Genomic DNA, 16,830 nt, shown 5'->3' with positions numbered 1-16,830 from the left:
TGGTTCCATTCTAACATAAATATTCCATGCTTTATTATTTATTTAATAACCTAATCTCAGGCAAAATTAAGTTCATTTTCTAATCAGAAATATGGAAAAAAATGTTAATGGAATAATGTTGAAAAGTCTGGTATGGAAAAAACATTTTTACTTTTACTTCATTGTATCCTTTACATTTTTAAAATTTATTTTACTTATTTTTCTTTTCAGGAAAAACATTTTTAAAGGGCAAATTATATATTCACTTACCAAAAAATTAAGAACCTTATTTACATGATTGCAGTTGAAGTCATTCTTTTTTAGTAACTATGTATTGTCACAGGAGCTAGTTTAGTTTTACTGGAAGAAATTTGATTAAGATGTGAAATTAAACAAAATTTATTCTTATTACTCATTTTCTTGATTCCTTCTTTTCATTCCATCATTAACTAATGGTTAATTTTATTTTCACTTTCAGTGTGAGCACCTGAAAAGGTGCTTCTTCTATGCACCCAAAATGTATCTTTTCTCCTTATATTTGCTTTTCTTTCTGAAATGACAGGGTCTGGGATGTATTACAACATTTTCTGAAATTCCCAGTGTGTGAAACAAATTCAAAAGACCTGACCTTTTGTCCTTATGAAAGTATAGAAGAAATAAAAAATGTTAATGTACTTACTTTAAAATGGGCAAAACTACAAGGTTTTACAAAGCTTTATGGCAAAACTACTGCATTACTGTACCCATGTTGCATTTGTGAAGGGCTTAGTACATGCCAGGCACTTGCTCATAGACTATTTTGTTTAATTCTCACTCTTGTCCCACAATTTAGGTAGTATTTTTTTCCATTCCACATGAGCAGAATCTGAGTTTAAAAAGGTTGAATCAATTGCCAGGGAGTACATAGACCATAAATGGTGGCCCAGAGCATGTGTTTCTTTCATTACGGAACACACACTTTTCCGATGACCAGGACAGCAACTCAAATCATTTTCAGGCTCCTTTAATGGGTATTCAGTGGCAAAGAGCATGCACATGAAAATCAGCTGTGACGATAAAGTAATCGGACTCATTTAGTGAATGGCTATGGGAATCATTCTCATTGTTTCGTAGTCACATACTTATATTATGGGTAGGACCTACCCTTGGAGGTACACGTGAGTGTACATATACATGTATATAAAAGATAACCAGAGAGTGATACCACTGTGCCTTTGAAACCTTTGCAATACAGCCACAGCCTGCAGACAAAACAAAGTTTGGAGCTGAATGCTGTGGTACAATTTATCAGGGTGGAAAAGATGCTTGGAAGACTAATATTTGGAAATGCAATGATTTTAAAAAATATTTTTAAAATTTATTCTAATTAGTTACACATGACAGTAGAATGCATTCTTTTTAATTATTATTCTTTTTAAAATCCTTACTCTTTTAATTTGATACTGGGTACTAATTCTCTGGCTATGACCTTGGTTTATCTTGACTATTTTATTTATATCTCAGATAAAGTAGTTGGTGGAGATAGCAGGAGAGTCCTGGGGTCCTGAAAGTTGGGGCACAGAGGGGGAAATAATAGAAAGGGAGGTTGGGTGGGTGCCAGAGTAGACCCTCCTTCCCTTCTCCTTTCAGTCCCAATGTGGGAAAGGCACCTTAGGTGGCAGTGCCTTTAATGTTCCTGGGCCCCACCTCTTGGTCTGCTAGTCTGGGTTTTGAAGCCCCCTAATCTTGCCATATGTATATAAATTATAAGTTTAGAATTTCAGATGAACTTTTCTGGTACCAGACTTGGGGTTGTCTCCCTATTCTTGCCTGCCCCAGCCCTTACTTCTGCAGGATCACCAACTCCTGTTGATTCCATGTCTAAAATATGCAACGGATCAGATCACATCACCCCACTCCCACCACCCACTCCATGGTTCCAGCCACTCATCTCCACCAGGGCCAATAAGGCCTGGTTGGCCTCCATCTCTCAACCCAGCCTGAAAATGGCAGCCACAGCAAACTGATGAAAGCGTGAATTCAAACACCTCCTCAGAGTTCTTTGTTCTCCCTGCTATTATTCCTCACGCCTGCATATCTTCCTTGTGGCCCCTGTCATCATGTGCAGCCACACGTTTCTCTCTGCCTGCGTTTCACCTGTGTCTTCCCCACTGGCCTGTGAACCACAGGAAGGCAGCTCCGGACACCGGTCAGCGCTGCTCATAAATAGCTATTGGATTTGAAGACAAGCGGTTGGCTCTGTTAGGGTTTGGATGTGTCCCTCAAAAGCTCCCGTGTGAGACAATGCAAGGTTTGGAGGAGACATGATTGGGTTACAGCCTTAACCTAATCAGTGGATTAATCCCTGATGGGATTAACTGAGTGGTGACTGGAGGCAGGAGGGGTGTGGCTGGAGGAAGTGGTTCACTGGGAGTGTGGCTATGGGGTATATATTTCTATTTGGAGCGTTTCTGCTTTCTGATCATCATGTGAGCTGTTTCCCTCCACCACACTCTTCTGCCATGATGGATCTGGCTCTATATGGACTGAGACCTCTGAAACTATGAGCCTTTAAATAAACTTTTTTTTTTCTTAAATATTTATTTTTTAGTTATAGGTGGACACAATCTCTTTATTTTATATTTATGTGGTGCTGAGGATTGAACCCAGTGCCTCATGCATGTTAGGCGAGCGCTCTACCACTGAGCCACAACCCCAGCCCCTTAAATAAACTTTTGTTTCTGTACAGTTGCTCTGGTAGGGTCTTTTAATCACAGCCATGAAAAAGCTGATTTGAACAGACTCGGTGCCTCATGTCAGTTCTGAATCTTGTCCCCAGTGCTTGATTAAAGCCACCATGCAGCTTCTCCTGGATACTTCCAGGGATGGATCTCTCACAGCCCCTCAGAACATGTCTCTTGTTATTTGACCGGAAAGCGATGCACTGGATTTCAGTGTTGGAAGTAAGGTTTGTTACTTTCCTGTCCAGTACTGGATGGGAACTTTGGGTCAGTGAATTGAGTCCCCTTGAACTCTGAGGGGCAGTTAGTTAGGAGTGGATGGCAATTATCCTAACTCTTTTCTGGGGCAGGCAGGACACTGTGGGTCAAGAGCAATTCAGCTACTGGTTCCACCCCAAGGAAGCAGAACGGAAGGGAGGAGAGGTTGGGGGGGGCTTGGCAAGACCGAAAACAGGAAAATCTTCCCAGGGTACCCATGTCCTCACTTAATTGTTTTAGTTGGAAAACTCCCCTCGTTTAGCAGATGCAATTCCAGACTCTTTGTCCTTAACTTTCCTCCCACCCGTAGTGTTTCTAGGGAACCCAGTGCACTTGTGTCCTGGGGACAAAGCAAGTGTGGGGTCGATTCCGTTCTCATGCCCTCTCTGACCTCACTCCTGGAACTGAAGTTTATAGTGGTGCAGATTATGGCCTGGAGCTGCAGAAGGAGCCCTGCCCATCTCCCAGTGTTCCAGCTTCTTGCCCCAAGTGTGAATTATTTAATGCAGGCTTATCAAAGGTGGTGGCGGGGAGTGAGACATCCAACTACATCTGGAAAAAACAAGATTGAAGTTTGAAAGCCTGACAGTATTCAGGCCATGTCCCCAGGGTTTAGCTCTTCTGTTAAGTAGTAATCTAACCCCGTGATGATCTCAATTAATTGGATATTTTCCCTAGTCTCTTTTAGTCTGTGCTTAGCACTGGGTTCACAAGCAATTTTCAATCCAGCAGGGGAAATGTTCCCCCGCCCTCTTTCTTCTTCCTTTGATTCTAGTGATTCGCCATCAAGATAAAAATCTATCAGTGTGGTCAATCAAGGCTTGGACCTGGAGAGATTTGGCATAAGCTTGACTCAACCACTCTAAGTGGAACTTGGACAGTTCACTCACCTTGCTAAGCCTCAGCATCCTCATCTTCAGACTGGAGAAAACACCTGCCACTAGGTCATGGTGAGAATTAATTAAGTCATGGAGGTATTCAGCACTGAGCTGCCACACCCCATATGTGATTCCCACTTCCAAACAGAATCTCCATCTTCAGGCCAACTATGGCTTCTCAATCTGTTTAGTTGTTCGATCTTGATTTCAATATTTGCTGAATTGCTGTATTACCACCAGGGTCCTTGGCATCCCTGATGGGGAGTTGAAAGCAAGGTGGGGAAGGTGATTTGAGCAAATGATTTGGAAACAGGCTCCTTCTGAAGCTTTTAATAGTCTCTCCCCCATTCATTTCTACCAGTTTTGGACAAAAAGGACAATGTGAGCTTGAAAAATCAGAATCCCTCAAATGTCCTACTTTATACTGTGGTTTCAATCAAGTTTTCTCCTGAGCCTTTGACTAATGCTGATAATAAAGGAAAAAAGAAAGAACAAAGACTTGAAAGAGATAAGCTTATATTTCCTGGATAGAAAAATAGAAGTATGGAAAACTATTGTTCTCTCATTAACTCTCCAATTTTTCTAAGTGATACTTTTTTAGCATTATTATCAGGAAAGAAAGCATCAAAAACTTTCTGAAATAATGAACTGAACAAATTAATTTAAAATTTGCCATGCTTCTGAAAGAAAGGGTATATCTGCAGAGTCATCCAAAGCAGGAAACAGGAGTTCCCAGGCACCCCGAGGTCACCCACACTGGCTAAAAAGCTCATGGACAGTTGAGAAGGAGCACTTGGTAGACTCTTGCAGAGTAGTACACGGGGCTCAACCCATCCAGCATGTGCTCAGTAAGAGATGGCTACACTGCTGTAGCTCATGTCCTCTGAGCATCTCTGTACATTTTGCCTTATTGATTTTTCTTGGTGTGAAAGAGCTCCTTACCTTGCAAATTCATGATGCCCAATGATCCAATAACCTTTCACTTAGTCTACCTCTTGAAGATTCTACCAGCCTGTATCACCGCACTGAGACCAAGTTGCCAATACATGAGCCATTTGGGGGCAGAACAGGTACCCAAACAACAGCAACACTATTTCTTTACTATACTGTTTAGGTCTTCAGTGCCTGTTGTAGTTAATATTCCATTTAATACTTGATATTGTTGATACTGAAAATTTGTCTATTCTTTCCTTCATCAATGTTATTACAAATTTGTGAATTTTATGAATCATTTTAATTTTTTTTTAGTTCTAATCAGTTATACATGACAGTAGAAAGCTCTTTGATTCATTGTATACAAATGGAGCAGAATTTTTCGCTTCTCTGGTTGTGCATGAAGTAGAGTCACACCATTTGTGCAATCATGCATGTACGTAGGGTAATGATGACCATCTCATTCCACCATCTTTCCTACCCCCTTGCATTTTCCCCCCTCCTTTTGCCCCATCCAAAGTTCCTCCACTCATCCCATGTCCCCCCCTGTTATGGATTAGTATCCACTTATCAGAGAAAACATTCTGCCCCTGTTTTTTTGGGATTGGCTTATTTTGTTTAGCATGATATTCTTCAGTTCCATCCATTTACCTGAAAATGCCATAATTTTATTCTCTTTTAATGCTGAGTAACATTCCATTGTGTATATATACCATGGTTTCTTTATCCATTCACATGTTGAAGGGCATCTAGGTTGCTTCCACAGTTTGGCTATTGTGAATTGTGCCACTATAAACATTGAAGTGGCTGCGTAACTGTAGTATGCTGTTTTTAAGTCCTTTAAGTATAGAATGAGGAGTGGGATAGCTGGGCCAAATGGTGGTACCATTCCAAGTTTTCTAAGGAATCTCTATACTGCTTTTCAGATTGATTGCACCAGTTTGCCATCTCACTAGCAATGTATGAGTGTGCCTTTCCCCCCACATCCTCGCAAACACTTATTGTTGCTTATATTCTTGATAATAGCCATTCTGACTGGAGTGAAATGAAATCTTAGAGTAGTTTTGATTTGCATTTCTCTAATTACTAGAGATGTTGAACATTTTTTCATATATTTGTTGATCAATTGTATATTTTCTTCTGAGAAGTGTCTGTTCAGCTCCTTAACCCATTTATTGATTAGGTTGTTTGTTTTTTTGGTGTTAAGTTTTTTGAGTTCTTTATATATCCTGGAGATAAGTACTGTATCTGATGTGCAGGTGGCAAAAATTTGCTCCCTAAATGTAGGCTCTCTCTTCACCTCATTGATTGTTTCTTTTGCTGAGAAGAAACTTTTTAGTTTGAATCCTCCCATTTATTGATTCTTGATTTTATTTCTTGTGCTTTAGGAGTCTTGTTAAGGAAGTCAGAGCCTGATGCAACATGATGAAGATTTGGGCCTACTTTTTCTTCTATTAGGCATATGGTCTTTGGTCTAATTCCTAGGTTCTTGATCCACTTTGAGTTGAGTTTTGTGCATGGTGAGCGAGATAGGGGTTTAGTTTCATTTTGCTGCATATGGATTTCTAGTTTTCCCAGCACCATTTGTTGAGAAGGCTATCTTTTCTCCAGTGTAAGTTTTTGGTGCCTTTATCTAGTATGAGATAACTGTATTTATGTGTTTTTTGTCTCTGTGTCTTCTATTCTGTACCATTGGTTTACTTGCCTATTTTGGTGCCAATATCATGCTGTTTTTGTTACTATAGCTTTGTAGTATAGTTTGAAGTCTGGTATTGTGATGCCTCCTGCTTTACTCTTCTTGCTAATGATTTTTTGTTTTTACTTTGGCTATTCTGGGTCTCTTATTTTTCCAAATGAATTTCATGATTGCTTTTTCTATTTCTATGAGGAATGACATTGGAATTTTAATTGGAATCACATTGAATCTGTATAGTGCTTTAAGTAGTAGGGCCATTTTGACAATATTAATTCTGCCTATTCAAGAGCATGGGAGATCATTCCATCTTCTAAGGTCTACTTCAATTTTTTTCTTTAGTGCTCTGTAGTTTTCATTATAGAAGTATTTCACCTCTTTGGTTAAATTAATTCCCAAGTATTTTATATTTTATTTAATTATTTTTGAGGCTACTGTGAATGGTATAGTTTTCCTGATTTCTCTTTCAGAGAATCCATCACTGATATGTAGAAATGCATTTGATTTATGGGTATTGATTTTGTATCCTGCTACTTTGCTTAATTCATTTATTAATTCTAGAAGTTTTCTGGTGGAATTTTTTGGATCCTCTAAGTATAGAGTCATGTTGATGGCAAATAATTATTGTTTGAGTTCTTCTTTTCATATTCGTAACCCCTTAATTGCCTTCATTTGTCTAATTGCTCTGGATGGAGTTTCAAGGACTATGTTGAATAGAAATGGTGAAAAGGGGGATCCCTGTCTTGTTCCAGTTTTTAGAGGGAATGCTTCCAATTTTTCTCCATTTAGAATGATGTTGGCCTTGGATTTGGCATAGATAGCTCTTACAATGTTGAGGTATGTTCCCACTATCCCGAGTTTTTCTAGTGTTTTGAACATGAAAGGGTGCTGTATTTTGTCAAATGCTTTCTCTACATGAATTGATATAAACATGTGATTCTTATCACTAATCTATTGATGTGATGAATTATGTTTATTGATTTCTGTATGCTGAACCAAGCTTGCATCCCTGGAATGAACCCGACTTATTCATGGTGTGCTATTTTTTAAAATATTTTTTAATGCAATTTGCCAAATCCACCTTGGTTTAGGTCAAAACTTTGGAGTTATCCTTGATTTTTTTCTCTTTTTCTCATATCTGACTCATCAGCAAGTTCTGTTGTATTTTCCTTTAAATTGCAGTTAAAATCTCACTACTTCCTATGCTTCAGCTCCTCCACCCTGTTCCTAAGCCATCATCCTTGCAGTTTGATGTAGAGTGGCCTCCTTGAGAAGGTGACACCTGAGGGGAGACTTGGAGGAGGAGAGGAAGCTGGCATTGCAGGAGCATGAGGAAAAGGGATCTGCAGGCAGTGGTCTTTCCAGGAGTTAAGCAATGGCCTCTCTCTACAGGGTGAGGTGGCTGTAGTTGCTGTAGTTGATGCTCCCCACAGCCAAATGGTGGTGGGTGGTCACAGTTGAGTCAACAACTTAGGTCAAAGCAACTAACTCTCCAGGAAGCCTCGATGAACTCTGATAGAGATCTACTTCCTTTAGACATAGACTCCCAAAATGGATTCTGGGAAAGACTTCTCAAGAAGCAGGCCCTAAGCCAAATCAGTTCCGGAAATGCCCCCGCCCCGCATCTGGAGTTTCACAGAGCACACTGGCTTCTTAAAGTCTTTGAAATAAGAAGCATGCTCACTTGTTTAGTTCGACATTTATTAAGCTTTTTGAGTTGTGGCATACTTTGTATGTATGTGTGTGTTAGTAGAATGTCTTGACACTCCATGGGCCTACCCACTTAGAAATGCTTCTGCAGGCAGATTGGGATCAACCCATTTGGAAAGATCTAATTGTGTTCTCACTGGGAACCAAGTGCTCCCAGGGGCTGGAGAGCAAAGCTCTTGCTAGGATAAGGGTGGTCTTCCAACCAGGAGAGTCTGGATGATAATGAAATTAAAAAGGACTGGGGCTGGATCAAGGGTCAAGTGATCCTCTAAGTGTAGACATTTATCCAGGTTCCCTGTCTTGTGGCATGCAGCAATGTGGCATGAGAGTAGCTAAGCTTTCCATATAAGAGACCAGATAGTGAGCATTCTTTGTTTTGGAGGCCATATGGTACCCTGATGGTATGGAAAGCAGCAAAGTAAATCTGCAAACACAGCAGGTTCCTGTCCCTCTCCTTCCCTCCTGTCCCTTCGCCTCTCCTGTCTTCCCCTTCCTTTTCTTTTTCTGTGCTAGATTACTGGTTTACCAGCACAGCTCTCTAGCACTCTGTGTCAGCCTAGGTAAAATGATTCTTTAGATGAGTGCACCACACTACTCACTGATTTATAAAATAGTAGAGTTAGGAGAAGTTTGGATTTATATATAACTTCAGTTTGCTAAATTGTAAAAAAGAAAGAAAGAAAGAAAGAAAAAAATGCTGGGAATATCTTCCTACTTCTGGAATTTTCTGGAACTATTCCTGCTAGACCCTCCAGTATAAGCTGGTCCCCTTCTGTGGCTCAGGCATAACACTTATCACATCTTGGTGTCTTTCTGATCACATGTCTATCTTTTGTTCAACTGTTAGCTCCTTGAATGTGGGCCAAGAAAGGCAGCTGTAGAGCAGGTAGTAGTGAATTTCCAGGGCTCTCAAACCAGGATGCCTGGGTTTAAATTCTGGTTTCCATCACCTCTGATCTTAGTAACCCTGAGTGAGTACTAGGTGACTAGGTCTACCTCATCTGTAGAATGGGCATTAATAGTGGGATATTCTCATAGAGGACAGGGACCAAACAATGCATGGAAAAGCATCTAGAACAATATCTGTCCTTAGTAAACATTCAGTAGGTTCAGGTACTATTACTAATCATTTTTGTTCCGTTCCAATCGTATTGTCTGCCACATGTCAAATAGTACATAACTTAATGCATTTCAGATGCTATGAAATGCTAATTGTATGAACAAAAGTGCAAATGGAATTAGAAAAGGGAGCCACCCATGTGGGCTGGGGAAAGAGGATTGAACAATTTGTAGCATTTGAAGTGGGCTGCACTGGGTTGGTGGAGAGCAGGGAGATGGGGAGGGTTAATTCAGTAGGTATTCATAGAAGGAACCCTGCTCTCCAAATGGTAAGCTATTTGGTAAAATTAGAAACTGAATGTGAAAATGACTAGCATTAAGCTGATTTTATCTCAAGGTAGCAGTAGACCTGCTATCAGTATTCCATTTCCCTCCTTCCCAGTGCCTGCTGAAGTGTTACTAAGTGTTTTGCTTTAGGAATACAATAGATTTTAATTATTGAATGATGCACTTGAAGAGAAAGCAGGAAGAAGTGGAGATTTTTTTTTCCTGCAATTCTGGGGCATCTGTTTTGTGCTGGCTGGGGAAATTAACATTGCCACAGTCTCACAGCCACCCAAAAGTAATGGCATGGTGACTTAGAGATTGCCACCCGTTGGTCCCCTGTGCCCCCACCCATAGTCACTTTGCTTTTTCTGAGTGATTTCTTCCTTTTGGAATTCACCTGTGTTGTCTTTTGGCAAACCAAAACCAGACTCAAAAAGCTGGGCTCTGCCCTGAGATTGTGCTAAAGAAAGGCTGCTTCAAAATGAAGGGAGGAGTATTAATTTGGTTTTTTAAAGGATCTGCTTAGTGATTGAAGTCCACAATATTCTCTTTGAGGTTTTTATTCTTTTGTCGTTGAACAATCGTTCTTTGCCTGATAAAAGTAGATCATAGTAAGAGATGGGGGATTGCATTGTGAAATTTATCCTTTATGTCTCACTCCCAAATCTGTGACCTCTGGGGCAAGTCAGATCTGGGTTTGAGTCAGAATTCGGTCTCTGTGAGTGAATGACCTAAGCCTGTGAAGCACCTTTTATTTTGAGCTTCTCTTTCCTCCTCTGTAAACAGATCTTGACACCTGCTTTGCATATGGTTATGAGTTTCATGAAGAAGCAGTCCTGGAGATGCTCTGAGGCAGAGCCCCAGGGGCTTACTAGGTACTCAAGAAAAGCTTCTTGCCTTTCTCCCCCTATTCAAAGTTCTTCCCTTGCTCTACTACTTCAAAATTTAATGAGGCCATTGAATCGACCTCAAATCCACCTGCCTACCTCATTCCCAATTGGGCTGGTGATGGGCAGAGAAGATTTGCTCTGTATCCAAGGCTGTGGTGTAAGGGTGTGTGTGTGTGTGTGTGTGTTTTCCATTCCATTCATTTCTGGATTTTGAGATATTAGAATGTATAATTGATTTTCACTTGTTCATCTAAGGAGGCATAAAATCTATAAAATTGAGAGGTATATTACATACTATATATTTTTAGGTATATTACATACTATATATTTTTTTATAGTACTGAGGATTGAACTCAGTGCTGCAATACCACTGAGCTACATCCCCATCCCTTTTTAAAAATTTCTAAAAATTTTGAGACAAGATCTCACTAAGTTACTTAGGGCCTTGAACTTGTGATCCTGCTGCTTTAGCCTTCAGAGTCACAGGGCTTATGCACCATGTTAAGAAAAACATCTGTTGGAGCATTTTCACTTTAGAACCGTTTCTTAATGTTTCAGCCTTCATACTAAGAGAGGTGTTTGTGGGGAGGAAGAAAGTGCATTTGGCCTGTTGAAGACCACGTTCAATTCCAGCTGCTCACGAGCTGTGTGATCTTGGGCTTATTACTTACTCTCTAAATTTGTTTTTCCACTTGAAAAAGGGGAATCATTATAATTGTTCACAGAGTTGTGGCAAATGACATTCTACAGCAGAGTTTGACCTACTTTTCCACTTGTGCCTAATTTGGGCCAATTTCCTCAGGATATAGGGATCTGGGATCATGGGAAGAGTCTGGAGGAGGTGCCTCTGACTTTTCCAGCTGGTCCCTTTTCTGAGGGTGGCTTGCCCATTGCCCAGGTGGCACCAGTCCTTTCAAGTTGGCTGGAGGGGTAGGAGTCAACAGCACCCAAGGGGACTGATGTCATGGCTTTGGGAAGGGCATGGGGAGGGTAGGAGGTCACCTGGGGCAAAGCTGAGCCTTCGAGTGCAGGAGGAGGTAAGTCAGGCAGAGGAAGGTCATCAAGGACGGGTGCTTTGGTCATCTTCAGTTGCTCATAGGCCCTGTTTCTTTTCTTGTGGATAGAGGCGGGTACCAGGAGGACAGAGGCTGCAGAGGAGAGGAGTGCCCTGGAGGAAACTGGGAAGCAAACTCAGGGTGCAGGTGAGCAAGGTAAGCAATGCTGAGCAACAGAGGAGGTTCCAAATCCTCCAGATGCTCTCGTGCCAGCTGAAGGGAGCGCAAAAGTGACAAGCACTCAGTTCTCACAAAATGATATCCTGATGCCGACTGGGCGTTGCCGAGAAATGATTTGTGTCTGGCCCTCCTGAACCTCAGTCCCTAGCCCCTGGTGCTGGACCAGCAGCATCTTACCTGTTTCCTAAGCATTTCCAGTTCCCAAGCCCCAGCCAGGGAGTGAGCTCTGGTGTCCTTCCTGCAGGCATCTGGCACTCAGCAGGCCTCAGGGAGGGACTCTGGTGGCTCTTTTCATGGGAAGATATTCAGCAAATATGGCCCATCTCGGTGCCCTCACGGCCAATCATGTCATGATTTCTGGACTTATTCCTGCTCCTGTGGTCACCTCCCTTGCCCCTTGGCACTTCTGCCCGATCAGTGGGACGTGCACTTTGGAGAAAACTCCCTGCTTGCATATCATCTTTCACTTCTCCTCCTCCCTGGCACTCCCTCCTGCTGCGTTTCTGTGAAGTGATGGTCCTGGGTTGGGTGGCTGAGTTCCCCTAACATGCTGGCACCCCACCCACGCAGTGCTGGCTGTAAGCACAGCTGTGTGTATGCACTGGCATTGGGTGAGCTCCCTCACAGGAGGGAGTTGGGGTGGGAAGGACTACAGTGGTTGGAGGGACGGGGAGACCATTTGGTTTCATCACACTCAGAAGGGGATTTGGTTTGGATGCTCAACTAAGGATTCACAAGTTAACCCTAGATGTGGGGCCTGGTGTCTGTTGAAGGTTGTTAAAGTCAAGTCTCCCACTATGATTCCTCTCCTCTTGTTTATGCTTAAGGAGCACGGGACCATCAAAACTTCTAAAGGAATGGTCTTCTGAAACTCCAGTGTTTTAAAACAAGTTTATGAAGTGGAACACATTGGAAATAATGTGGGCAGAAAGAAGTTCTGGAGCCAGAACTGCACTAACTAGTTTTAATCATTAGAGTGATCTATTCCCCTCTCTGACCACATCCTTTTACCATAGGTCTTCCCATCTATCACAAGCTACTATGTCAAGTGACGTGTGCAAGCACATTGAAATGCATAAGTGTAAACACCTGGTAGCAATGATGGTAACAGCAGCAGCTGATTGTTTTATTTTTATTTTTGGTACCTTGGATGGAACCCAGGGACACTTTACCACTAAGCTACACCCCCAGTCCTTTCTTCATATTTTTATTTTGAGACAGAAACTTGCTAGCCCAGGTCACCTTGAACTTATCATCCCTCTGCCCCAGCTTCCTGAGTTGTTGTGATTGCAGGCCTGTGCCTTGACACCCGCCTGCTGCAGCTCATTTTTACTGAGTGGTTACTATGTGCCAGACACTGCTCTAAACATCATCCATACATTAAGTTTTTCAATCTTCACAAGAACTATAGGACAGTTGTTGTCAATAAAAAAAACTGAGACAGAGCTCAAAATCATGCAGTTAATGAGCTGCCCCAGGATTTGACCCCAGAGGGCTGACTGCAGAGCTTGTGCTGTTCATTTCGATTTTTTTCCACATCAACAGGAGCGTGGGTAGAAAGGGTGGAAGGTAAATGACATGAATGTGGTTAAGACGGAAGTGATACTAAACAAGCCAGCAAACAAAAACAAAGAGCCCTATCCCTTTCTCTCATGGCTTTTATCACTCAAGAGGAGACAAGAAGACAAGTGTAAATGTTATCTCCTTCAGGAAAATGTGCACTGGACTAATGGCTCCCATGCTGGGTTCCACCCCCGTCCTGAACTTCCCTCTGTCTTAGCAGTGCATTTTATGATTTTTTATTCTTTTGCTTTTTAATGGATGCATTATAATACAGAATAGTGGGATTCATTATGCTACATTCATACATGCATATACATAATATGATCAGTCTCATTCCCTAGTACCTCCCCTTTCCCACCTCACTCCCCTCCCCCAACCTGTCTGTTCTTTTTATCTTCCTTCTGTTGTTATTATTATTGTTTGAAGTAGTGCATTATAATTATATATATATATATATATATATATATATATATATATATATATATGTATGAATCATGAATCATTGTGGTATATTCATATGTGGTCATGGTGTAATTTAATAGATTTCATTTCGCAACACTTCCCCATGGCCTCCCTTCTTCCCTTCCTCTTGATTCTGATCCCCTTCCTCAGTTCTTTGGACTCCTATCTATTTTCATGAGATACCTATTTTTTTTTATTCCTTGTTTCCTCTCTTTCTAGCTTCTGCATATGACAGAAAACACTTGACCCTTGACTTTTTTAATTTGCTTGTTTCACTGGTGTTTTCCAGTTCCATCCATTTGCCAGAAAATGATATAGTTCTATTCTTCTTCTTTTTAAAAATTAATCAATTAATTTGTTCTAATTTGTTATACACAACAGCAGAATTCATTTCAATTCATAATACACATATGGAGCATTATATTTTTTATTCCTTCGGTTATATACAAAGTAGAGTCACACCATTCGTGTCCTCATATATGTACCTAGGGTAATGATGTCCATCTCATTCCACCATCTTTCCTGCCCATGCCCCTTCCCTTCCCCACCCTCCCCTTTGTCCTATCCAAAGTTCCTCCATTCCTCCCAGTCTCCTCCCACCCCCATTATGGATCAACATCCACTTATCAGAGAAAACATTGGGCCTTTGGTTTTTTGGGATTGGCTTACTTAGCATGATATTCTCCAGCTCCATCCATTTACCTGAAAATGCCATGATTTCATTCTCTTTTAATGCTGAATAATATTCCATTGTAGGGGGAAAGGGCACACTCATACATTGCTGGTGGGACTGCAAATTGGTACGATCAATCTGGAAAGCAGTATGGAGATTCCTTGGAACCACCATTCGACCCAGCTATCCCACTCCTTGGTCTATACCCAAAGGACTTAAAAACAGCATACTATACTGATGCAGCCACATCAATGTTTATAGCAGCACAATTCACAATAGCTAAATTGTGGAACCAAACTAGGTGCCCTTCAATAGATGAATGGATAAAGTTCTCTTCTTCTTTGTAGAGTCTAAACTCCATTGTGTATATATACATCTCATTTTCATTATCCATTCATTTGTTGATGGGCATCTAGGCTGTTTCCATAACTTGGCTACTGTGAATTGGGTAGGTGGACCCATCTAGACTTTGAGCTGCCTGAAGGCAGGGATGAAGGCTTTGATCCTGCCTAGCCCCAGCAGGTTTACTTGGAGCTTGGATGCTGGGCCTCTGGATATGGGTGATGTTTTCTCCCCTTCTTTCTTCCCTCTCAATCGTTCCAGATATCTGGATCTCCTTCCTATTTGCTCAGGACATTCCTTCTTGAGAGGCCTTAGGGGTCCATCTGGGTACCAGTGAAACAGCTCTGTGGTCCTCTGAGGGGCTACTCACTTCAGGGTGAATCATCTCCAAATGCACGGGGTTTTCTCATTTGCATTTCTGCAGCAGGAAGCTGATAGTGGTCATTGCTGAGGGCCTATCATACTAGGGATGGACCAGGCCCACCTGAGGTGCTTGGGAGGATGGAGTAGAGGAGAGATTTGCAGGGCTCCCTCCACCAGGGACAGAAACTGCCAGGGCAGCAAACCTCAAGGAACAGTTCTGTCTTCTGGGTGGAGGGGATGGGAAAGGAATGGGGCTACCTGTAGTCTCCAGCAGGAACCATTTCCTCATGGCTTATTTATCTCCTTGCACTTTATTCAAAGAGGTGGAGGTTGAAAAAAGTCAGAGTGAGTGGGAGGGCTGTTAGCTGAGGGCAATTGCTACTCACATCCTTTCAGCAGATACAGAGGCCACCTTGCATGGCAGGTGGAGCCCAGGGAAGGAGTCAGACTGGTCTCCTCTGAGCATACACACCCATCTTACTAGAGCTAACCTCAGTTTCTTTCTGTGTAAAACGGGGAATTGTGGTGAGGATCAAATGTGATTCTATAGGTAGAAGAGTTTGGCACAGTGGTCAGTGTAGGGAAGTTCAAACTTTCCCTCTGAAGGTTGGATATTTGAGTCTGCTGGAATAAAATGACAATAGGTGGATCGACAGGAGAAAACCAAAACAAACATTTGATCATAGTTTTATATGACACAGAAGCCTTCAGGTAGAAGATGGAAAGACACAGAGTGAACTCTCCATTTTTGTGTGTAGGTTGGTTGTGGTGTGGACAGCCGTGCAGAAACATGATTGGACAAGTAGGGTGATCTAATGGTAGTGACCAGGGAAGGAAATCCAGCGAGGACTGTCTGTCCAGATTCTTCTTGACCTGACTGTACAGAATTCCTTCCTTCCTGGTGTGGGGCAGGACTCTCTGGAATGAGAGTCTTGTGACCTACTATTAGACAAGTTAGGTCAGAGCATTTCTTCATGACCAACTCTTTTACAAAAAGGCTGGAGAAAGAGTAATATTTTTAGGTTTTAGGGCTTGCTATGGGGGAAAGGGGGCTCTAGTTTCTATGACCCATTTAGGGAAAGATAAATTAGATTCTGTGACTTGCCTTGAGGGAGAATGAGGGCTAGAGAAAGTTGGAGAGAAGCTTTGCTTCTCGAGATTTACTTGGAGGTATTTTTTCCCGACACTGGAATGCAATATGGACCCAACGAACATGAATTGACAATAAAAACTCCAGAAGGATCTACTGGCTCTTCTGTTAACTTCTTTCAATCTAATTTCTGAACTAATACTTCACCTTGGCCCTCTTCTGTTTCTTATTCTTTCCAACATGGAGTCTTTCACTTCTTGCATGCAGTCAAGTTCTATTTTCCTGCCGTTTACTTCTGTTGTTGCACATTTCGAGTTAATTCCATGAGCATGTGCTGACTGCAGGCTACAGGCAAATGACTTTGAAATCAGAAGCAGAACTGATGAAGTCAAGAGGTAAGTGTGAAAGCAGAAAACCAACTCACCTCCTCTTCTCCCAAATGCTCTTTGCTGGCTTGAGAGGCATTGTGCTAAAAATTTGGTTTCCCAATGTATGTTTAAGAATTTATCATAACGAAAAAAGTACATGTTGGTAACTTAAATACCCGACAAAAGCATCTCAGCATCAAATCATTAATACTCCCACCTGCTGCCAACTATAACTGCTTCCTTTTATCATGATAATACAGACTGTCTGATCTTCTGGTAAAGTTTTT

General features: G+C 41.6%; 1 protein-coding gene across 5 annotated transcripts in view; it reads left to right on the top strand.

The window, feature by feature from the left end:
* Window positions 1-16,830, top strand: part of Pde1c (phosphodiesterase 1C) — a 601,507-nt gene that overhangs the window by 64,544 nt on the left and 520,133 nt on the right. For all 5 annotated transcript variants that reach the window (XM_058573161.1, XM_058573164.1, XM_058573163.1 and 2 more), the window contains exon 2: window positions 11,572-11,658. In XM_058573161.1, the coding sequence (XP_058429144.1) occupies window positions 11,572-11,658 (87 nt within the window). The remainder of the gene's footprint in view (window positions 1-11,571; window positions 11,659-16,830) is intronic.

Source organism: Marmota monax, unplaced genomic scaffold (genome assembly GCF_021218885.2).
Source record: "Marmota monax isolate L192 unplaced genomic scaffold, Marmota_monax_Labrador192_F-V1.1 WCK01_AAM20220418_F8-fsc00133, whole genome shotgun sequence".
NCBI lineage: Eukaryota > Metazoa > Chordata > Mammalia > Rodentia > Sciuridae > Marmota > Marmota monax.
This window is presented reverse-complemented; position numbering and strand designations above follow the sequence as displayed.